Source organism: Brassica rapa, chromosome A09 (genome assembly GCF_000309985.2).
Source record: "Brassica rapa cultivar Chiifu-401-42 chromosome A09, CAAS_Brap_v3.01, whole genome shotgun sequence".
NCBI classification, from domain to species: domain Eukaryota; kingdom Viridiplantae; phylum Streptophyta; class Magnoliopsida; order Brassicales; family Brassicaceae; genus Brassica; species Brassica rapa.
The window spans coordinates 41052157-41074615 of record NC_024803.2 but is presented as its reverse complement, the minus strand read 5'-3'; the positions used below and the strand labels follow the sequence as shown (position 1 = coordinate 41074615).

The window sequence follows — 22459 nt, the reverse complement described above, 5'->3', positions numbered from 1 at the left end:
AAGAAAAATATGAGAAGTAAAAGTTTCGATCTAATGTATATTACATATAATAATTGGATATGCAAAAAGGTAGTAACCTTTTATAATAAGGTACTTCGGAAATGGCCGCGTATTATACTCTATAAATATAGTCGATTTAGCGCGGAAAAGATTTACAAAAAAAAAAAAAAGCAAACACTAAAGTTTTTTTTTACCTTTAAAAAAATTTCCTCCGAGGCTCCGACCTGGTCACATCCTCGACGGCTCCACTCTTCTATCTTCTTCATCCTATAGTCTTCGTCTTGTTATTTGCTTCGAAAATTCTGTAGATTCTTGTGAGAAAATCTATTTGACTTCTCGTTCTTGACTTCTTGTTATCTCGTCTGGTCTGCTCGGGTTTCTCTTTTGGTCTGACGGGATCGGAGCCGATGCTCAAATTGGTTGAGTTGCCCGTTCTTCACAAATTCACGCTCTACCGCACTCGCACGGTACAAAAATCTCTTCTACTTTCTAATCTTAGTTACGTGAATGTTACTCTTCTTGTTCGAAATTGCTGTGATCATTTTACCCTCAACTGATTTACCGATAACTGCGATTTAATGCAATACTGCCTACGTTTCATAAGGATACAATGTTTGAATTGTTTCACAAACATGCTTTTTGTGTTTTGTCAAAAAAAAAAATGCTATTTGTGTTTTTTTTTTGAAACATTTTGTGTTGTTATATTTTTTATATTATTTGATGGTAAATTGTAAAGTTTTAAAAATAATTGAATTGATTTGAATTACTATTAACTTAATTTTATTAAAAATTGATAATTATAGAATATAAATATCTACAATATAAATTTAATGTATTTTATTAAGATGTGTACAAATGAAAAAAAAATCTATGTTTTTGGAAGGGAGGGAGTATATGGTCCAATATATATATTTATAATTATTTTCCGGTTTGCAAAACAAATCCTAAAAAATGGTTCGGTTTATGTTTGATGAGATTGTTGGTTTCATATGGTTTGTACTTTGTAGTGTAAGGCATGAGGGTTAGCTTGACATAGGGGGTGATTGTTTGTAGTTATAGATGTTATATAAGATAAAATTTAGTCTAAAATCATATACATCAATCAATCAAACTTTTTTTGCTTTAAAAAATTTACAGCAAAAAAATTCTAGAAATTAAAAATAAATGTATAAAGCTTTATTTCTCGAATAAATAGTGCTTTACAGAGTTATAGCAAAATAATTTACAATAAAAAATATAAAGTTTAAATTCTACGGCTTAAAACATAAATTATAGCTCATTTCAATCACCCTAGAGTCTTCTGCTTAACGGCCCTCTCACAAAAAAAAAACGTGGAGTCTTTGTTTGTAAGTTATTTCTGTAATAACATAAAAGATGTGAAACATTGGTTTTTTGTGCAGAACTATTACTTGATTGGGAGAGACGAGAAGAAAACCTTTTGGAGGATTCTTAAGATAGATCGAACCGAGCCAAACGAGTTGAATTTATTCGAAGATCCTACAAGGTATACGCATGACGAAATCACCCAACTTAAGAAATGGATTAGTCGAGGGAACCAGAAGTATGGTGGCCTTAGAGCAGAGACAACTTGCTATGGACTCATTGGTACTGAGAGACTTTGTCTCAAAGCATTGTATCTCTTTTTTCTCAGTATTTGTGTGTCGCTTTTGAATTTTATGGAGATTCTCTTGGTGCAGGGTTTGTGAAATTCTTGGGGCCCTATTACATGCTTGTGATTAAAAGAAGAAAGAAAGTGGGCGAGATCTGCGGACATACTGTTTATGGTGTAGTAGAGAGTCAAATGATCATGATTCCATATCCTTCCAGGAAAACGATAGATGCTGATTCTTCAGCCGAGCGAAAGTATTTAAACGATAATTCTTGTAACGGTTATGTTATTCATATGCAAATATTCTCGTGTAAACTAACTTAGCAAAACACATATCTGACATGTTCTTTATTGAGTTAGATAAGCTTCCAATATAAAACCAGTTCATGATAAAGTGAATTGGCTCCATCTTATTTAAAATCCTTTCCAGTTTCCGATACGAGACTTTATCCTTAGTATTCCCCTTTGTATTACAGGTACAAGAAGCTCCTAAACATGGTGGATCTTAGCAAAGACTTCTACTTCAGCTACACATATCACCTCATGTATAGCCTCCAAAAGAACATATGCAACACTAAGAGAGGAAAAATTCACGACGAAACCATGTTCGTGTGGAATGAATACTTAACACACGGGATCAGAAGGATCCTTCAGAATACCGTATGGACAGTTTCACTTGTATATGGATTCTTTCAACAGGTAAATGGTTTATTCTAAAGATCTCCCATAACTTTGCTAGTCCAACAAGACCTAATCTCTACTTTTCCTTTGCTTTATACAGACTAAATGTTTAGTATCTGATGAACAATTTATACTGACTGTCATTGCTCGTCGTTCACGCCATTATGCTGGTACAAGGTACTTCTGCATCTCAATATGTTCTCATTCTTTTTTCTTTTTTTTATCTCTGCTTTCGTCTCATGGACTAGTAGCTCTCCCTCTCAAAGACAGGGGCTAGTCTTTGATATGCCTTTATATCTGAACTAGAACAATCACTGCCTCCTCTATCTGTTAATGTGCAGATATTTAAGGCGTGGTGTAAATGAGGAAGGCAGCGTAGCCAATGAGGTTGAGACAGAGCAGATTGTTACCAAAGAGGTTCCAGAGGGACAGAAAATTCCAATTACATCAGTCGTGCAGATGCGAGGCTCCATACCCCTATTTTGGTCACAGAAACCATCTGTGTTCAACCCACAACCCAACATAATATGTAAGCACCAAATGCATACCAACGAGAAGTTGGCCTAATGGTTAGAATTCTTTTTTTTTTTTTTTTTTTTTTTTTGGCTCAACAACAACTTTCATTATCCAAATAAGTGATTACAAGATTTTCAACCTCGAAAGATTTTAAACCCCACATACATCGACGGATCTAGTACCACCCAGGAACACTTAGAAGGATCCTACGCTACCCGAATCAAAACGTCGATGCATTTTTCACCACGACGAGCCGAATTCATTCCACGACTCGGAATGAACCGTCTCTTAAACCACCTAATTCTACCACTAAAAACCAGATAACAAAGCTAGTCCTTAACCGACGATATTCCTAAAATGGGAATTTCAATTACTAAACCGAAGCAACCAGCACCAAAAAGATTTGAGTGATTATCAAGACCGGCTGCTTCCAACACCCTTCGGGTGCGTATTCCACTTAGGCTCTACCGGTAGAGAAGGAGCAAAGCTTTGCATCATTGAAGGTCAGGTTGAGACTTTGGCACCATCTACGGTCAAGCTGGGTCCCTGCAAAGTAGAAGGAGCAAGGCTACCGGATCTGACATTCAAAACGGTACTGCGAATGCATTGCTCCTAAGTGTGTATTCTAAGCCTTATTACTCTCCCACTGACCAGGTGGAGGAGCTCTGAGTCTCACCACACTCCGCCTCCGAGAACCAGAGGAGCAGCTTACTCTACAGGGAGCCGTCACGTCGATGTCGAAGCCTCGTTTCTCTAATGTGAAGCGCCTCTCTTCTAATCTCCAAGAGGACCATAGACGATCCTTAACGGTTATCGGAAGATCAGCTACACGCAGCACAAGAGTCGGTCCGGCGACCACACGACCGCCTTACGAGTTCCGGTACGCCTCCGGACTGTTACTCCCAAAGTTCACATGGCGAGAAAAGGCGTTGAGCTGCACACACGCTGAGTAAGCTCCTGACGCCTCTGCACGCGCCCCTCTCCTCACGGATCTGAGAATCAGGCCATCCTTCCTGCCACAGCTTTCAGATCTGCAAGCTGAGAGTCGAGAAACGACACCACGCGCCTCCATCCCGAAGAATAGAGCCAACGAGACCAAAAGGGGAAAACGGCTCGTCACGCTCCATCCTCAAAACCCTAAAAGCCGACCCTTCCATAGGTTTCCCCCTTCACACGACTCGCCACTGCTCCAGATCCACCTTCAGTCTTCTCGTCTTTATCTCCGCCGCGGACAGAGGAAAGCCAAGAACCTCCATTGAAACCAGAGTCAGCAAGCATATCGTCGGGAATAGGGGCCACCACCGAAAGAGCAAAGAGAAAACGAGACGGAAAGGATTGAGAGGAGCCTCCGACGCCGGGAGAGGACACCGGCCGCCGGGGGTAAACGCTGCAATTAGGGTTTGGTTTTGTCGAAGGGAGAGAGAAGAGTTAGTTTTTTTTTATGAAGTGGGTTTACTACTTAGATGGTGCCGATGACTTGTTTCCTCCCTAATGGTTAGAATTCTAGTAGATTTTTTTTAACATTTCGACCAAAAAAAAAAGAAAAACTCTAGTAGATTTCTAAGAGCTCATATGTTCAAGTTCCGTTAGGACGAGTCTCCTCTTCAATGGCATGGACCTGTGTTAGGATATGTACGAACCTCCTAGTCATTCAAAAAAAAAAAGTGATCCTCAGTTCTGACTCTCTTAACGCTTCTGTTTCTCTTTTTTTACTTGTCACAGTGAACAACAAGGACCGGAGTTACGTGGCCACTCAACTCCACTTTGAGAATCTGAAACAGAGATATGGAAAGCTTATAATCATCTTGAATCTTCTAAAAGTGGGCTTTCCTAGACAAGTCAAATTTTATACATTGCATTTGGTTTATGGAAGATTAAGTGTGTATCTATGCTATTTGTGATACCAGGCAGGAAAGCATCGGGAAAACATCTTACGGGAAGAGTTTGAAAAGGCAATCTTGTTTATCAACGGAGGCACCAGGAGGGAGAACCATTTAATAGCGAACCATTTTGATCTAAACAAACACTACAAAAGGTGCTGCATTTTTTGAACTTATTATAAGCATAAGTTGGTGGGTTGTTTTTATCAGTCTTACCTCCTAAAAATTTTACACCTTTTTCCTTGATTTTTTTTTTTGCAGTGGAGCCGATCGTGCATTCGAGCTCTTGTGTGCCGATGGGAAGGAAGCATTGGAATCAATTAACTTATTTTTCGGTGAGGCTCCTTCAGGCATAGGAGCTGATGGCGTAATTAACGACATATTTTTCAAGTAAGTTTGGTATGTTAGGGAAGTTAAAATGGATGGATAAACCCATTTAAATTTTGAAACTGCGTAAATCCAGTTAGTTTTAAGATGTATTAGGGTTATTTGTCAAAATTTAAATGTAACCACTAGAACCGCATAAATCCATTTAAATAGTTGATTTTTTATTTTATGTTTTACTTATATTTTTTTGGTCAAAATGTTTAGTTATATTTATGATGTAATATTATTTAGGATAAAATTTATAAATTTTTGAATTTAAAATATATCTGAAGAGGGTTTTTTTAAAGAAATTTTTTTAGGAAATGTTTTTTAAAAAATATTTTAATAATCGAAAAAATAAAAACTTTTTGAAAAGACAAACTGGAGAACTAAAATTTTGAAAAAGAGCTGTGTATTCACTACGTCTACCTAATACCTAATACCTAATTCTACTTGTATTGCACGTTTGTTGGTAAGTCCTAATACTAATGCTACCATTCTCCAGTAGCCCTATTCTGAATCGAGATGAAGAGGCAACTAGCTCAAAACAAGAAGCTTTGAAGGCAAATATATTCATGCGTCAAACTGGGGTCTTTAGGTCAAACTGCATAGACTGCTTGGATCGTACTAATGTTGCTCAGTTGGCCCATGGATTGGTAGCTCTTGCTCATCAGCTGCAGAAATTGGGTATCAGAGGACCTCCTATCGTCGATAAGAACACTCCTTTGGGAAAGAAATTGATGGAAGTTTATGAAAATATGGGTGATGCAATTGCAATGCAGTATGCTGGCTCGGACGCACACATCAAGGTGATTTGTTTTCCAACACTTTTTTCTTCTAGGCTTGAGATGGATCGTTGAACTATGAGTAACAACTTTAAAAAAAATAATGGTTGAACAGATGTTCAGTGCTCTTAGAGGTGACTGGAACATAGTAAAGAAGAACCGTGATAAGATCATAGCTTTGCGTCGCCACTTATACAACACCTTTCAGGACAGCGAAAAGCAGAACGCCATAAATGTGTAAGCCTGGTTTAGAAACTTTCCATCGAATTTTTTTTAGTAAAATGGGGACGTGTTTGTTTAGTCTAGAGATTATTTCTTTTGACAGGTTCTTGGGGAAATTCAAGCCTCAGTTGGGGAAGCCAGCACTGTGGGAGTTGCGCTCTGACCAGCAAAACACTATGAGAAATAGTTCTAACTTGAATATCAATAATCTGAGGTTCCTAATTTTGTTGACTAACCTGAAACTCTCTACCAGAATGTAGAAGTTGATATATTTTCAAACGCTAAGATTATATTCCATTACACAATATAAACTACAGGCCAAATCATTCAAGATCCTTTTCCGATAACCTCATCTTGGGGAGTTTGGATCTGAAGGAGCTGGTACAAGAAAATCATCAGCCTTCACGTGCAGGGTTAAATAGTGGCTGGGAAACCACTTCAAACGGTGGCTGGGAAACCACTTCAAACGGTGGCTGGGAAACCACTTCAGAAGTTGGATTCTGTGAAGCAGAACCATCTTCTTCAAGGTGGTTCATCAGAGTTTTCTTTAACTTGTTGCAAACACTAATTGTTACTCCTTTCTGATTCTTCGTCCTCTTTGATAACATCTACAGAGTCCACTCAGTTATTCGCGATGAAGATAATTTGAGAAGAATAGGATCAAGGCAGATGTTTCTAGAGGTTGGCTCTACGTCTGATTCTCACGGGCTCGAAGATGCACCTGGTCTTTCACACTCATACAATGTTACATTCATTACGGCAGAGGAAATGTTTGAACGTTGCAGGTAAAAATCATTGTTCATCCTTATACATCGTTACTAAAAGCATTCTGATATATTACCCTGTCATAAGAAGGGGCACATTGGAAGCCCATTTATAATTTGAAGACATTAACCTTGTTCTAAGTAAGTTGAGATACATATATATACAAGCTTGGTGAATTAATAATTTAAATGTTTCTTGCAGCTCCACGTCGTCAGACTTAATTATTGAGGTATTTTCTTTCATTACCATATCAGTCTTAAGTATTGAAGTTACTTGTTATTACAAGTTGTCAGTTTTGGCAAACAAAGACACTGACTCAGGTGGGGGTTTTTCATCTTTATTAGGACTCAGGTGGGGGTTTTTCATCTTTATTAGGTTCCTTGAGGTCCAATTTCCATCTTTAAGGGCGTCTCAGATGATTTCGCTCAGTGGGTGGAAGAAGGAAGAGCATTGTAAAGGGTGTGGAGATAAAACTGTGCTATGCTGAGGAAGTAAACGTTGGTTACTTGGCAGGTACGGCAGGGTTGGACAGACATGTTTACATGAAGCATACAATAATAGCCGCATCCTTTTTAAATACCGACTCAGCTTTGTAAAAGGTCCTCGTTTGTTGTTTCTCTTTTTTTTTTTCCTACCGAAATTGATTTATATCTTTGATTTTTGTTATATAGAAAGGGTGTGGTTTGTTTAGTTTTGTAGTCATTTGTTGCTGCCCAATGCTCAAAAAAGTGTGATAAGAAAACGTTGGAAGTAAGAGCATATCCATCTCCATTGGAGGGGTTTACAACGTAGAGTATCTCACAAACAAATAGTTGTATTTAGGTGAATGAGTATCCGGTTTAGGATAGTTATCGGTCTTTTTCATGCCAATCCGATTGTGTTAAACGGACTTACTAACTTTGCCTTCAAATTAGTTGGAAGAGCCTAGCTTAGGTCTTGATTAGTTGAGCATTAGTAGAAGTATTATCTCTACATTATCCAATCAACATTTGTTATAAGAGTATTTACCAAATATTAATGCTTTACGGATGTTCTTTGACCAATACTCTCATATTAAGATTTTGTTAGAGCATTTACATTTATAATTCATAAAATTAAGAAAAAATATAATTAATTAAAGCATTTTATTTAGTAATATCATAAAATTATTTTTATATCCAGAAAATAAAATTTACATTTTAAAATAAATTTACAATAAATTAAATATATATATATATATATATATCATATTTAAAATATAAACAGTTTAATAAGAATATATATTTTCTATAGCATATTGTTTTTATAGTATAGTGTTAATATTTTATCATCCGCTAGGCCAATCAAGGCCAAAGTCATTGATCAGGAAAAACATGATGTGATTTATATTATCCAAATCCAATCGAGGTAAGTCGGTTCAACACAACCGGGTTGGCATGAGAAAGACTGATACTTTTCTCAACCGGATGATTGCTTCTTCGGTGAATCAAACCAGTACTGTAGCAAGTCTAAATCGGCCATTACCCATTTATTGCTGTCAAACAAAGAAAAACATATATACCTCGTGATGAATTTATAAAATTGAAAATTGTTTTGTCTTTGATTATTTTCCTAACAATTGGGGTTTTCAGTTTTGTCAATGCTAATGATTATGGAATGAATCAAGGTTTACATGATGTGATGCCAGTCTTTGTTTTTTATTTTTTCTGCAGCCAAAGTCATCTTTATTACAAAAATAAAGCAACTCGTTTAAATATTGACTTTTTGTTTTCATTTTTAAGTCTTCGTAAATTAGTCCAACAATAATACCAGCTGGCATGGTTAGAGACGATAGGAGCCGGGTCTGTAGACATTCATCTGAAACATTTAAATGAAGTTCCCACTTCTTTTTGTAAACTGAGTTTATGGAGCTCCCACTTTATAGGAGACAAGGAGTTATATTAAAATAATATTATTATATATGTATGATGTGTATTTTTGGTAAAAGCCTACAAATATTAATTGCCAAACTAACAAAAAATGGATAAAGAATTTGTTTATGAAAATATAAAAAACATTGAATAAATTATATATTGTTATGGTTTTAAAATAAACAAATAGTATGCTGTGAAGTTAGGATTTTTATTTTGAATAGGACCCATAAAATTGTAGGGGAGGTTCTGGTTCTAGAAAGGCGTCTCTAGATGTTAAAGAAGGCATTGCGAATCTATCATCATCGGTCGGACATCATATAACATGAGGTAACTTAAAAAAAAAAAAAAAAAAAAAACTTTTTTAAAAATGAACGGAACTTGTATATTGATATCATCTTCAGTTCTAGTAACCAAGATAATAGTTTTTGCTGTACGTCTCATTTATATTACAACTAGGTACCGTGCATGACATATAAATATTCACGTTGTAAAAAAAAAGACATATAAATATTCACAAATTAATATATTACTATTATAGGCATTCTTATTTTAATGTTAATTATTTTGTAATTTAGATGTATGATATATTTTAAGTAATATTATATTATTTTAGTTTGACATGTAATTTGGATTTATAATATTTAATAAATTTGGTTATTACTTAGACATATCGAATTGTATTTATTTCTTCAAGTTTAACTATAGTATTTTGGCCCTAGTATTTTTTTGTGCTGAAATAGATTCATATTTTGATTAATTTTGTTCTTTTTTGGGAATTAGACTTTTGATTTTGGGCATGAAATTTAGATTATTGAAGTTACTAATTTGTGGATTATATTGAATTATACATAGTTCTTTAAATCGAATCACAATTAGTCTTGATTCTAGTTAAACTAAATTTGATTAGGTTTATTTCATGCATTAGTTTAGTTCTTCGTCTTAAATGTGTAAACATACTTTCATAAATTCTTTTGTAAAATTGATATTTGTGGAATTGTACAAATAGTAGAACAAATTGAAATGGTGATAAGTATGAATTTTTATAAACAAACATTACCGATAAAATTTTGAAAACTTATGAACGAATATCAATAAAATTTTAAGTAACTTTATACTTTAGATGTACAAAATATAAATTAAAAATATTCTAAATAATCTTAACCATAAAAACTCATATTGGTTTATGTATTCTTATTATAGGTATATTATGTTGTATAAATATACAAAATTTAAAATTATATTAAGCCTTAAAGAATTTTTAGTGATATATTAGGTTTGATTAAAGTTTATTATTTTTTCTAAATTTATTTTCATAAATATTACATATAAAATATTCAATCAAGATTAAAATTTAACAAAAATATATTATGCAAAAATGAATAAACATTTTAATAGTAGCATATATCAAACATGTGTAGTTCATCAATGATAAAAATAAGATATTTTTATTATTTTTAATATATATATATGTATATATACTGTTTAATATTATGTTTTATAGATATGGTTATTTTTAGCATAAAAACTGTTTTTGTGAACTTTCCTTTTTATGAAACCACACTATATATAAAATATATTTTCATAAAAAAATTAAAAATGTTTTTTATTTATAATTTTTCGTTTTTATTATATGAATTTTTAGTTTTTTTATTATATATATTATTACGAAAAATATAAAAAGGAAACTAAGATTAAAAATTTTTTTGTATATATTATTAAATAATAATATTTTGATTCATTAAAAGTACCTCTGTAATTAAACATCATGAGAATTAATGTAATCGCAACACGTAGGAAACTGATTTATTAAATAATATTCTAGAATTTTTAAATACATATTTTACAAAAGGAAAGAGTTATTTTGATGAAAATATGTTATGCATTTTTATTCAAACTAATATTCAATTTTACTTGAGCAAAATAATTTTTGGTGTAGTTTATAATTTGCAAAAAAAAATTGTAAAGCAGTTTTTTATTGTCAATGTTTTTATAGTTAGATTTCTGTACGGTAGTAAAATTCCAGTTGATACAAATTAGAACCAGAAAGTTATTTAGAATTTACATTAAAAATACTAACTGAAGTTAATTTTCATATATGCATTATCTAATATAAATTTCATGTATTTTTTTGTAATTTTAAGTGCATGTGAGAATAAGAGTTAACCATAGTAGAAACCAGAAAGCGCAATAAAATACTAACAAAATGTATAGGTCTTTTCGGATCATCTACTTTATTAAAACAGAAGTACAAAATAGAAATACCCCTTAGTTTTACTACTTATTTACATTAGAATGCCATTGAGATATTTATTGAACATATATTTAAGCATGCTTGTCTTTTCCAAATTTAAATCATAGATTTAAGCATTTAATATCTTTCCAAAATTTAAATAATAAATTTCCTTTATCAAATCATAACCAAAATAAATTTCCTAATATATTTCGTATTAACATACTCAATATTTTTAATATTTATAAGTAATAAATAATAAAATAAAAAATCACACATCATAATCAATTTATATAACATATAAATAAAATATAAAATAGTTTATTCATATATTAGTATAATGCTTTCATAATATAAGTCCAATTAGTTATAAATATTGGATTTGTTTATAAGATACATTGTGATATAATAGACGATTAAAATCACAAAATATAATTATTCAAAGTAATAAATAAAATTGTTATGTTTAAAAATGTTATATTAACAGTTATGTAATATATTTTAATTTACATATATATATTATACCATTAGTACAAAGAAAAAAATTAAAGTGAAAGCAAATATTTATACGGTCACGGGTCAAGCTCTAGAAATAAATAACAACAGTAAGATTATTTTTCTTTAACAAATTTCTTTTAATTGAAATTATAGTTCCAAATAAGTTTATATATTTTATGTATTTATAAATTTATTTTCTTTGTCTTTAGGGAAGCTTAGATTTTGAAATTGAAAAAAATATGACCGCCTCTATATTATTTTAATTACGAAATTTAAAATTTATATCAGAATGTTTTATTAAACTTTTAATTTTTATTTTTATTATAACTATAAAGATTAATTTTCAATATGAATTTATGTTTTAATATTACAAATACGTCATTTAATATAAACAAAAAAAAAACTAAAAACATAAAATAAATACCCGCCCGGTCAAGGTTTAGTGTTTATTATAATCGTTCATCTACTAAACCATGTTGATTTTTTTAACCATAAACCACTTGAATTTTTCTTCTAACTATATTTACCCATTATAGTAATTTTGTAATTTATTTCCAAGGTCATCGTTAACAAATACTATTTGGAAACAATTTTACTTCTCACGCAAGTAAATTGATGAATATACAGATATATAGAATTTAATTTATAAAGCTTTGTATGAATGGATTGTTTACATTAAGCTAAGTCGTTTGATTGATCTGTAGTATTAAAAAAAGACAGAAGACTAATCTCGTATATATCTTAAACGTAACACATGTCCATCACTAAGGGCTTTGGTTATTCTAACAAACAGACGGGGTCGGCCATTGCGTGTTCAGTTTGTGTTTTGATAGAAAATAATATTTAGTTAAAAAAGGAGTATAGTTAATCAGATCCGAAACATCAAACCGTTTGTAATATGCATTTTCAGTTCTTTATGCTACCAAAAACCATCACTAAACTGAAGTTATGGTGGGTGTTTTGCTTAGTCTGAGAATTACATCGTTCATGGTTAAATCCCACATTTTTCAACTGAAAATAATATTTAGATTTTAATGTAATTGTTTTATTTATTCAGTTTCATAAAGCTAATATTTCGTAAATCAAATAATTCCGACGATATCTACTTATCTACATGTCCGTAAAATGTACAATTTACTTTTAAGATTAGCCAGCCATATACACCGATTGGGTTATCGACACCAATCTATCATCTATAAACTTGTTTATTCTAACTATTTAGAACTAACTGAATTTAAACCCTTTAACAAAAAAAAAAGAACTAACTGAATTTTAACGCAGGCTGGAAAAATTAATAAACATTTATAGACAAAGGATAGTATCATTTGCAGAAAAATTAATATTTTATGGATGATATGTGGACCCAATCTTCCTCCATGTGTTTAGCGTGCACCTCGACATTCCATCGTTAAAAATAATGGGAAGATACATTATTTGAGATCAATTATTCTACAATCTTTAATCCGGTTAAATATAGTTTCATCGTGATCTCATTATTTGCTAAACAATATAATAATAATACTTTGGAAATTTGGCTTACATATACATTCTCAAACTGGCCACTAAACAGAAAAATAAAAGGATTGAGATTTTCCAGATTTTAAAATGACAAAGAAAAAGATAATAAAAGTAGGGAAACTTTCTTCTTTAACCAAAAAAAAGTCAACAATAACAAACAAATACTTAGAATATTGTATGTATAATTTATATTAATGACTATTGAATTTTCATGACACACAGTTAATTTTTTTTTAAAAAGTTGTTTCCTCCTTTGATTTTATTTACTTATATTTTCATAATTAATAATTAAATAAATTTATGACTTATATTAATGAAAACATAGTTTTAATACAATATGGTTAAAATTTCAAAACAAATAAACAAATATATACTTTATAAAAAGATATGTAACATTTGATAAAATTCTATTGTTCTATATAAAACACATAATCTTTCTACTTTATATAAATCATGACTTTGTTCTATTATATATTGTTTTGATAAATAACCACATATTGGTCATGATGTAGTTTATATTATACTAATTTAATTCGAAAATTTCATGTTTACCACTTTCAAGTTACTATTTTTTATCTTTACAACCATTAAAAAAATATTTTCAAAAATACATTCTTCATTAATTGGCAAAAGATTCTTATACATTTGTTCTCTATATATATAATAAATTATTATTTAAATAAAAAAAATAAAAAAATAATGTTTTCGAATTATACTTTTTCAAATTTGAATTTTTTTATAAATTTTTTTTTCAAAACTTTTTTTTCAAATTTTTTTTTGGAAAATCGAAAATTATGTTTGAAATCTTTTTTTTTTTTTTAAAGTAAGTATTTATTTATATATTTATTAGAATTCAAAATTTCACATTCTAATTTAAGTTTAGATTAGTTAATTCTAGGAGTATTAGTGTTTTTTACTTTTTATTAAAAATAAAGTTAAAAGTGATTAGTATAAACATGAAAAATTGTACTATGAATGTGGTATTTACAGTAATTTTTTTAATTTAATTGCGTCGGAAGAACCTAAAAAGCCATATCTCGTCCATATCTGCAAAAGATTTTGGGAATTCCCCTCTACAAATTTTATATACTATAATGTATTACATTATAGTACAATTTGTAATGTCAGGACTCAGGAGTGCTTTCTTATATCATTTTCGATGATTATCTTTTATTGCATCCATCACATTACTTGAATCTCATGCAACATATACAATGTTTACCTCGCTGATTACCAATTATTACATCAACAATTTCTAAATAATGTATATTACAGTCTATATATTGAAATAATAGACAGAGTAACACATACAGTTTCATATTTTTATCTAGTTTTATGATATTTGTAAATTTAACATACGTTAAATATTGTATAGAATGGTGAAATCATTTTAACTGAAGAACATATATGTATAATAATGTATAATAGGCTTACACCAAAAATGTATAATAGGCATTAAAATTCAATGGACTATTTTATTTTCTGTAATTATGTATTAATTTTAGTATATTACGTATATACGTTTTATTGATCACCCATACCCGTACATCACATTGGCGGTATATGCAAGGGTTAAAAATCGTTATATTGTTTGACAAAATAACACAGCTTCTAAGTCAAATCTTTCTGTGTAATTTGTTAAAAAAAAATCACCAAAATAGTTAGTTTACTAATTCACTCAAAAGTAACAGTTCTCATCTTATTTTTACTACATACTGTGATAGGTAAAAAAAGGTAGTAACCTTTTAGAACAAGCTACTTCGAAAAACGCTATAAATATACAGTCGATTTAGCGCCGAAAAGATTAACGAATAATAAATTAGTTTTTTTACCGGATTTTTTTTAAACAAGTCGTCTCTTCTCTCTTCCTCCCCGACCTGACCTGGTCACATCCTCGACGGCTCCACTCTTCTATCCAATAGTCTTCCTTCTTCGTCGTTATCAAATTCCGAGATTCTTCTGAGAATCTCGTTTTGATCTCTCGTTCTTGACGACCAATTTATCTGTATCGACCGGTTCGAAATCGGGGTCAAACCGGATCCGAGCATTCTCCAGGTTTGGAATTTTTCAAAATTCATTTGGTCTCATGGGATCGGAGCCTCGGGATGAGCCGAGGCGCAAACTGGTTGACTTGCCCTTTCTTCACAAATTCAAGCTCTACAGCACTCACACGGTACACAATCTCATCCACTTTCTTTCATACATTATTTTTCCGGTTTGCATTTCGGTTTATGTTTGATGAGACTGTTTGGTTTCATATAATGTATAGTCTTTTGGTTGTTAGTTATTTCTGTTATAATTATTATATAATATTTCAACTCTACTTTTGCTTTATGGCTTCAAGATCACTACCGACCTCTTTTTTGGTTTGATGTAGAATTATTACTTGATTGGGAGAGACGAGAACAAAACCTTTTGGAGGATTCTCAAGATTGATCGAACCGACCAAACAGAGTTGAATCTGTTTGAGGATCCTACAAGGTATACGCATGACGAAATCGTCCAACTTAAAAAATGGATTAGTCGAGGGAACCAGAAGTTTGGTGGCCTTAAAGCAGAGACTACTTGCTATGGAATCATCGGTACTAAGCCTTGTCTTTGTGTTTTCTTTGTCGTTTAGTGGAGATCAATGATAATACTCTATGTGCAGGGTTTGTGAGATTCTTGGGGCCTTATTACATGCTGGTGATTAAGAAAAGGAAGAAAGTGGGAGAGATCTGCGGCCACGCTGTTTATGGTATAGCAGAGACTGAACAGATCATGATTCCATATCCTTCCCCTGAGACAAGAGTGGCTAATTCTTTAGCCGAGAGAAGGTATTTAATTGATCATTCTTGTAACGGTTATGTTATTCATATGAGAAAGAAAAACAAATCTATTGTGTGAACTTTAATTAATAGAACACACTTTCTTGTACTTATAGGTACAAGAATCTACTCAAAATGGTGGATGTTAGAAAAAACTTCTACTTCAGCTACACATATCACCTCATGTATACGCTCCAGACGAACGTATGCAACAGTGAGAGTGGAGAGATTCATGACGAAACCATGTTCGTGTGGAACGAATATTTAACGCATGGGATCAGAAGGATCCTCCAGAATACAGTATGGACAGTTTCACTTGTATATGGATTCTTTCAACAGGTAAAGCCTATATTAATGGTTTATTCTAGAGATTTCCCAAAACTTTGCTAGCTCAAGTGACCTAATATATCTACTATTCATTTGCTCTGTACAGACTAAGTGTTCAGTATCTGATGAAGAGTTTGTATTGACTGTCATTGCTCGGCGTTCACGCCATTATGCTGGTACAAGGTACTTCAACATCTTGATTTAATTGCTTCTTCTTCTGGACTAGTAGCTCTCTAACATACATGTATTATGTCTCACGGACTAGTAGTCTTTGATATGCCTTTAAATATTAGCTAGAACAACATCGCCTCCTCTCTTTGTTAATGTGCAGATATTTAAGGCGTGGTATAAATGACGCAGGCAACGTAGCCAATGAGGTTGAGATAGAGCAGATTGTTACCAAAGAGGTTCCAGAGGGTCAGAAAGTCCCAATGACATCAGTTGTGCAGATGCGAGGCTCCATACCTCTGTTTTGGTCACAGGAGACATCTGTGTTCACCCCACAACCCGACATTATATGTAAGCAACCATATGACATTGTCAGAAAAATGATCCTTAGTTCATTATCTTAACGCTTCTTTTCCTCACTATTACTTGTCACAGTGAACAATAAGGACGTGAAACACGTGGCCACTCGTCGCCATTTTGAAAATCTGAAACAGAGATATGGAAGGCTTATAATCATCATGAATCTTCTAAAGGTAGGGCTTTCTAGGACAAGTCAAGTATGGTTTGGAATATTTAGTAACTTTTATATTTTTGTGATATCAGACAGGAAAGCATAGAGAGAGCATCTTACGAGCAGAGTTTGGAAAGGCAATCTCGTCTATAAACAAAGGCACGACGAGGGAGAACCACTTAAAGGCAATCCATTTTGATCTGAACAAACACTACAAAAGGTGCTGCTTCATTTATGCAACTATATATCAAGCATATATTAGTAGCTTGGTTTAACAAGTCTCCCCTTTTTAAAATTTCACCCGTTGAATTTTGCAGTGGAGCTGATGGTGCATTTGAGCATTTGTGTAACTACGGGAAGAGAGCATTGGAATTAATTAACTTGTTTTTCTGTGAAGCTCCTTTAGGTGTAGGAGCTGAAGCTGTAATTAACGACTCATTTTTCAAGTAAGTTTTGTATGCATATATATATGTCCTTCAAATGAAGTCTATCTATGATTGTATTGCACATTTGTTGGTGAGTTCTAATACAAATGCTACCATGCTCCAGTAACCCTTTTATGAATGAGGATGAAGAGGCAACTAGTCCAGAAGAAGAAGCTTTGAAGGCAGATATATTTTCGCTTCAAAACGGGGTCTTGAGGTCAAACTGCATAGACTGTCTGGATCGTACCAATGTTGCTCAGTACGCCCATGGATTAGTAGCTCTTGCTCAACAGCTGCATCTATTAGGTATCACTGGACCTCCTATCGTCGACAAAAACAATCCCCTGGCAAAGAAATTGATGGAAGCTTACGAAAAAATGGGTGATGCAATAGCAATGCAGTATGCTGGCTCGGATGCACACATCAAGGTGATTTATTTTCCAACAGATTTTTCTTCTAGGCTTGAGATGGATCACTGAGCTATGTGTAACAACTTTAGAAAAATTATGGTTTAACAGATGTTTAGTGCTCTGAGAGGTGATTGGAACATGATGATGAAGCACCGTGATATGATTACAGCTGTGCGTCGCCACTACAACAACGCTTATATGGACAGTGAAAAGCAGAATGCCATCAATATGTAAGCTTCATTTTAGAAACTTTTTTTTTAATGTGTTTTCTTTACTCTAAAGATTTACTTCTCTTGACAGGTTCTTGGGGCAATCTGGGCCTCAATTGGGGAGGCCAGCCCTATGGGAGTTGCGTTCTGACCAGCACAACACTGGAAACCTAGATATAGAAAACCTGAGGTAACTAAACCAGTAGTCCAAGTAAACTTTTACCATAATTTAAAAGTTGACATAGACTAAATTATCTTCTAATTCACAATATGAACTTCAGGCCAAGAATTTCGAGATCCTTTTCTGATAACCTCCTCTTGGAGGGTTTGGATATTGAGGAGCTGATAAACGAAAATCCTCAGCCTTCACGTGAAGGATTAAACGGTGGCTGGGAAACCAATTCAGAAGTTGGATTCTTTGAGCCAGAACCAGCTTCTCCAAGGTTGTTCATCAAAGTTTCTTTAACTTGTTGCAAGCATTTGGTTGTTATTCCTTTCTGATTCTTCTTCATCCTTGATAACCATCTTCAGCGTCCACTTTGAAGATCATTTGAGAGGAACAGGATCCAAACAGATGTTTCCAGACAGTGGCTCTACGTCTGATTCTCAAGGGCTGGATGATGTACCTGGTTTTTCACACTCGTACAATACTAAGTTCACCACCGCAGATGAAATGTTTGAACGTTGCAGGTACAAATTATCATTGATACTAGCATTCTGATATATTACCCTAGGGGCACTATGAAAACTCATTTACAATATTCAGACATTAACCTTGTTCTAAGTAAGTTGAGATATATATATACAAGTTTGGTGAATTAATGTTCTAAATGTTTCTTGTAGCTCCATGTCGTCAGATAACATGTTCAGCGACATAGCCGAGTCCTTCACTTCTACAACTGGCACGGACCATTTTGAGGTATTTTCCTTCATCATCATATCAGTCTTAACTACTCAAGTTCATGTAAAGCTTTTGCAAACAAAGACACTGACGCTGGGCGGTTTTTCTTTATAGTTTCTTCCAGGTCCGAGTCAAACAGAAGGTGAATATGTTTTAGTACCTGGCTTCTCAAATGATTTCTATCACTGGGTGCAACACGGAAGAGCATTTTCAAGGGTGTGGAGATGAAACTGTGGTATGCAGGGGAAGGTAACGCTGGTTACTTGGCACATACGGAAGGGTTGGTCATACATGATAACGTGAAGCACACGATAACAGCCACATCTTTGTCAATACCCGACTCAGCTTTGTAAAGATCCCCGTTTGTTGTTTCTCTTTTTTGTTTTTTTCTACCAAAATTGATTTCTATCTTCTTTTCTTTATCACCCACAAACTTTGAATTTTGTTTGTTTTAATCCTTGGACTATAGAGAGGGTTTGGTTTGGTTAATTTTGTAGTCGTTTGTTGTGATAACTGATAGCTTTTGATTATATAACAACAACAAAGTGTCTGATCATCTAGTTGAAACTTGAAACATATTAGAGTTTTTGCTTACTACATCACAACAAAGAAGTATATAAGAGATGAAACAACCCATGAGCCCAGGTACATGATAACATTATAACAAGATCGTAAAGAAAAGGAGGGAATAAAGACATTACATAAGGATTATAAAAAAGTTGGAAAAAAAAAACTCTTCACTCAAATCACGGCTTCAAGGAAGAGAAGTCACTGGTAATACATGAGCTGCTGCGCGTTCTGAAAACCACCGTCATAGATGGCCTGGTTTGAACCAGTGGCCCCCATCGCAGCTTGCTTGAGAGCGTGTTGTCCCTGCGGGTGATGCATCATCGGATTCATTCCAGCCATCTTGCTCATGGCTAGTTGCCTCTCGTAAGCCAAGAGGTCGCTGGCTGAGAATCCAGGGATTGGTGCGGGACCTGGTGGAGGAAGCGGGTTCGATGCTGTTCCTGGTGGAGTTGGCTTGCTTCCCCAAGAACACTGTCGGAACAATAAACACACAGAGACTGTTTTAGCGTTCCCAAACCGGAGAAATGCAGTTATATAGTTAGTTAGTGTTACCTTCATCTGCCTGCCACCGAGGTAGGAATGTGTGTTCCCCAGCTGGATAGCGAGGGCGGCCTCTACATGAGTAGAGTATCTTACAAATCCAAAACCTTTGTCTCTTTGGATACGAACCTCCTCAATAACTCCAGCACCAAGAGAATAGAAGTGGCGGTGAAGATCAACCTGAGAAACCTGGAAAATTAAACAAAGTTTTATATCAAAGGTTGTGTGAAGCCAACAGAATCCCTATAACCACAATGTCTTGTTTCTTTACCTCTGGACCAAGATTCCCAACGTAGACAGTTGTGTACTGAGCATTGTTCTCTGGAGCATCACCGTTACATGTATCTTTGCCATCCTCTGCAAGAACACATAAGCAATGTTTCTTTGTTTCCAGGAAATTGTCATCGTTAAGTCTAATAAAACTTAGAACATACCAGAGACACCACTGGTTAGTTCCACAACACTTTTGGAATCAGAGCTGATCTTGTCCTCACCAGAAGTGGCTCCTTTCGTTGCCCAGTTGCAGCGAATCTGCCTGGTACCAAGCCATTTACCTGAAAATGCAAAGAAGAACCTCTTATCAATCATAAGCCAATAAAGGTAAATAACACTAAATATAGTCTTTTTAGGTGAGACAAACTTCATCATACACTTAACAACACCATACGTTTAAATGAGACAAACCAAAGACATTTTTCACTAGTTGTAAGAAGCTTCTAAGCTCTAACCAATTCTCCCTAAATAACTGAAAATAATTTACATACCGCCTGCTTCATCTATTGCAGTCTGAGCATCCTGCACAGCGAAATAAAATTAGCAAAAACTCATAAATGGCTAATAGTAAAACCAGTTCACAGATTAGGACTAGTACCTGCTGGTTTCGGAAAGAAACAAAACCAAATCCTCTTGAACGCCCAGTTTTCTGATCCCACATAACCCTTGCATCCCTGCAAACAACATAAAAAAAAAGTCCGAATGCAAATCTCAAACTTTCACTTCCAATAGCAGCAGTAAGCAACTGAAAAAACTTACGAGCAACTTGGGTAGACAGAGAAGCAACTAAACAGCATTGCATCAGTAACCTCCGGGCTCAAATCCCCAACAAATATATTAAAGTGAGCTGCACATGAAAGATTGCAACCGTGTGTCATGTCAACAGCTAGAAAACCTCAAGCCCTATCTAAGAGTATGAACCAAACCTGATGTATCCTCCCTCTGGCCACTAGCATAAGCCCAGTTCACTTTGATAGGTTGCCCAAACCTGCAAAATCACATCAACCAATGTAATACAATCCAAACCTAGCAAAACGGAGCTAAGTTCCTCATGCTATATTTGTTAATCCAAGTAATAGACTTACAAATGCCTTCCATTGAGAGAGAGGATAGCCAGACCAGCAGATCTTCGGTCAAAGTAGTGGACAAAACCATAGGAAGACTGCTCATTTCAAATCAACACCAGAAGATCAGACCATATACCAATCATAAGACACAGCATCCTAAAACAGATTAGCATAGTAACTAACCTGTTCTTTCCTAATAAGCTTACAGCTTTCCACAGGACCAGTGCTAGCAAAAACCTCTTGGAGCAGAGGTTCCGTCACCTGAATATGGACGTTTCCAACGTACCTGCAATTTCAGAAAAGGTAAGACCAAGGAACAAAAAAAATAAAACAGCACATAACCAACACTTTTAGCAAACGTATTCAATTCAATGAGTGAAAAATAGCAAAAATAATGAGAGAAAAGCTTAATACTTTTGACAAACGCATTCATTTAATTCAATGCACAGTTATCAATACATCTTTGAAGTATGACTAATTTTGAAATTCACAAGAAACTGGAAACTTGAGCTCATTACTAGAGACAACATTAGGCCAAAAAACATATGCAAAAGTGAACAAAACATACCCAAAAAAAAAAGAAAGAAAAAAAATTCCTAAAACTCACACACTGCGGCAAGAAGTTGGATCAAAACCAGGGGGAAGATTTCCACTTGGGATTGGTTCTATCTGCAAAAACAATAAAATGAAAACCAAAAAAAAATGAAAAAAAAAAGGATAAGGGAAAAAAAACTTTCTTCCTAAATCACCCTTTTATCTATAGAACGTCTCAGCTACTTAGAGCGACGGATCATTTTTTGTATTTTGAGTTATTAGACCAAACAACAAAGACAATCACTTAACGAGAAGCAAGTCTAATTGTTTGTGACAATAATCCCATAAAACGCATAACTTTTCTCTCGTTTAACCAATCAGATTAACGAAAGAGAGAGAATCACACAAATGAAAACAAAAGGGTATATATGGTAATAGAGAGAAAGAGCAAACCTGAGGAGCGGTGAGGAGTCCGGGATGGTAGAGAGACTGTTGCTGCATCAAAGCTTGCTGCATCATCGCTTGTTGCTGTTGCTGCTGCTTCAATCTCTGCATTTTTATCTTTGATTTACTTTTTCTCCCTAGGGCTCGAAAGTATTTTTCTTGGTTTCCGAGAAAAAAAAAAACAAAAACGAAGAACAGAGAAAGAGAAAAAAAAAAGAAGGAAGTCTCTTGATAGAAAGCGAAAGGAAGCAAGCAATCGAGTGGCTCTTACGAATTTTATTGAAATTGATTTGTGTTATTTTATTAGTTTT

The 22459-nt window shown here is 33.8% G+C and overlaps 3 protein-coding genes across 3 annotated transcripts; 2 read left to right on the top strand and 1 right to left on the bottom strand.

The window, feature by feature from the left end:
- Nucleotides 1-257: 257 nt before the first annotated feature.
- Nucleotides 258-10171, top strand: LOC103842754 (phosphoinositide phosphatase SAC5-like). Its single transcript, XM_033279062.1, has 16 exons — nucleotides 258-467; nucleotides 1401-1605; nucleotides 1698-1863; nucleotides 2086-2308; nucleotides 2391-2467; nucleotides 2632-2819; nucleotides 4529-4626; nucleotides 4714-4841; nucleotides 4948-5076; nucleotides 5558-5861; nucleotides 5953-6074; nucleotides 6163-6273; nucleotides 6377-6586; nucleotides 6674-6844; nucleotides 7026-7144; nucleotides 7176-10171. Exons 1-16 carry the CDS (start codon nucleotides 408-410, stop codon nucleotides 7226-7228), a joined length of 2364 nt encoding a protein of 787 aa, XP_033134953.1. The 5' UTR covers nucleotides 258-407; the 3' UTR covers nucleotides 7229-10171.
- Nucleotides 10172-13822: 3651 nt separating this feature from the next.
- LOC103842755 (phosphoinositide phosphatase SAC5) lies at nucleotides 13823-19276 on the top strand. The gene is made up of 16 exons (XM_009119416.3): nucleotides 13823-15135; nucleotides 15340-15544; nucleotides 15613-15778; nucleotides 15886-16108; nucleotides 16203-16279; nucleotides 16428-16615; nucleotides 16700-16797; nucleotides 16868-16995; nucleotides 17093-17221; nucleotides 17325-17628; nucleotides 17719-17840; nucleotides 17911-18009; nucleotides 18101-18262; nucleotides 18351-18509; nucleotides 18663-18738; nucleotides 18835-19276. Exons 1-16 carry the CDS (start codon nucleotides 15049-15051, stop codon nucleotides 18946-18948), a joined length of 2337 nt encoding a protein of 778 aa, XP_009117664.1. The 5' UTR covers nucleotides 13823-15048; the 3' UTR covers nucleotides 18949-19276.
- LOC103842756 (oligouridylate-binding protein 1B) lies at nucleotides 19251-22430 on the bottom strand. Its single transcript, XM_009119417.3, has 12 exons — nucleotides 22158-22430; nucleotides 21778-21839; nucleotides 21354-21456; nucleotides 21189-21265; nucleotides 21030-21091; nucleotides 20863-20950; nucleotides 20702-20777; nucleotides 20595-20625; nucleotides 20265-20384; nucleotides 20102-20187; nucleotides 19843-20019; nucleotides 19251-19761 (listed from the first exon to the last, which is right to left on the bottom strand). The coding sequence occupies exons 1-12, from the start codon at nucleotides 22257-22259 to the stop codon at nucleotides 19489-19491; spliced, it is 1257 nt and encodes a 418-aa protein (XP_009117665.1). The 5' UTR covers nucleotides 22260-22430; the 3' UTR covers nucleotides 19251-19488.
- Nucleotides 22431-22459: the final 29 nt, after the last annotated feature.

Bases quoted from the DNA above. Each gene is read 5' to 3' on its own strand.
- LOC103842754 (XM_033279062.1), top strand. From the start codon at position 408: ATGCTCAAATTGGTTGAGTTGCCCGTTCTTCACAAATTCACGCTCTAC. The intron at 468-1,400 runs GTACAAAAATCT...TTTTTTGTGCAG, and splicing joins CGCTCTACCGCACTCGCACG to AACTATTACTTGATTGGGAG. The intron at 2,468-2,631 runs GTACTTCTGCAT...GTTAATGTGCAG, and splicing joins CGCCATTATGCTGGTACAAG to ATATTTAAGGCGTGGTGTAA.
- LOC103842755 (XM_009119416.3), top strand. From the start codon at position 15,049: ATGGGATCGGAGCCTCGGGATGAGCCGAGGCGCAAACTGGTTGACTTG. The intron at 16,798-16,867 runs GTAGGGCTTTCT...TTGTGATATCAG, and splicing joins TCATCATGAATCTTCTAAAG to ACAGGAAAGCATAGAGAGAG. The intron at 16,996-17,092 runs GTGCTGCTTCAT...TGAATTTTGCAG, and splicing joins CTGAACAAACACTACAAAAG to TGGAGCTGATGGTGCATTTG.
- LOC103842756 (XM_009119417.3), bottom strand. From the start codon at position 22,259: ATGCAGAGATTGAAGCAGCAGCAACAGCAACAAGCGATGATGCAGCAA. The intron at 20,385-20,594 runs GTATGTAAATTA...TTGCATTTTCAG, and splicing joins TGCAATAGATGAAGCAGGCG to GTAAATGGCTTGGTACCAGG. The intron at 20,020-20,101 runs GTAAAGAAACAA...TTAATTTTCCAG, and splicing joins TTGGGAATCTTGGTCCAGAG to GTTTCTCAGGTTGATCTTCA.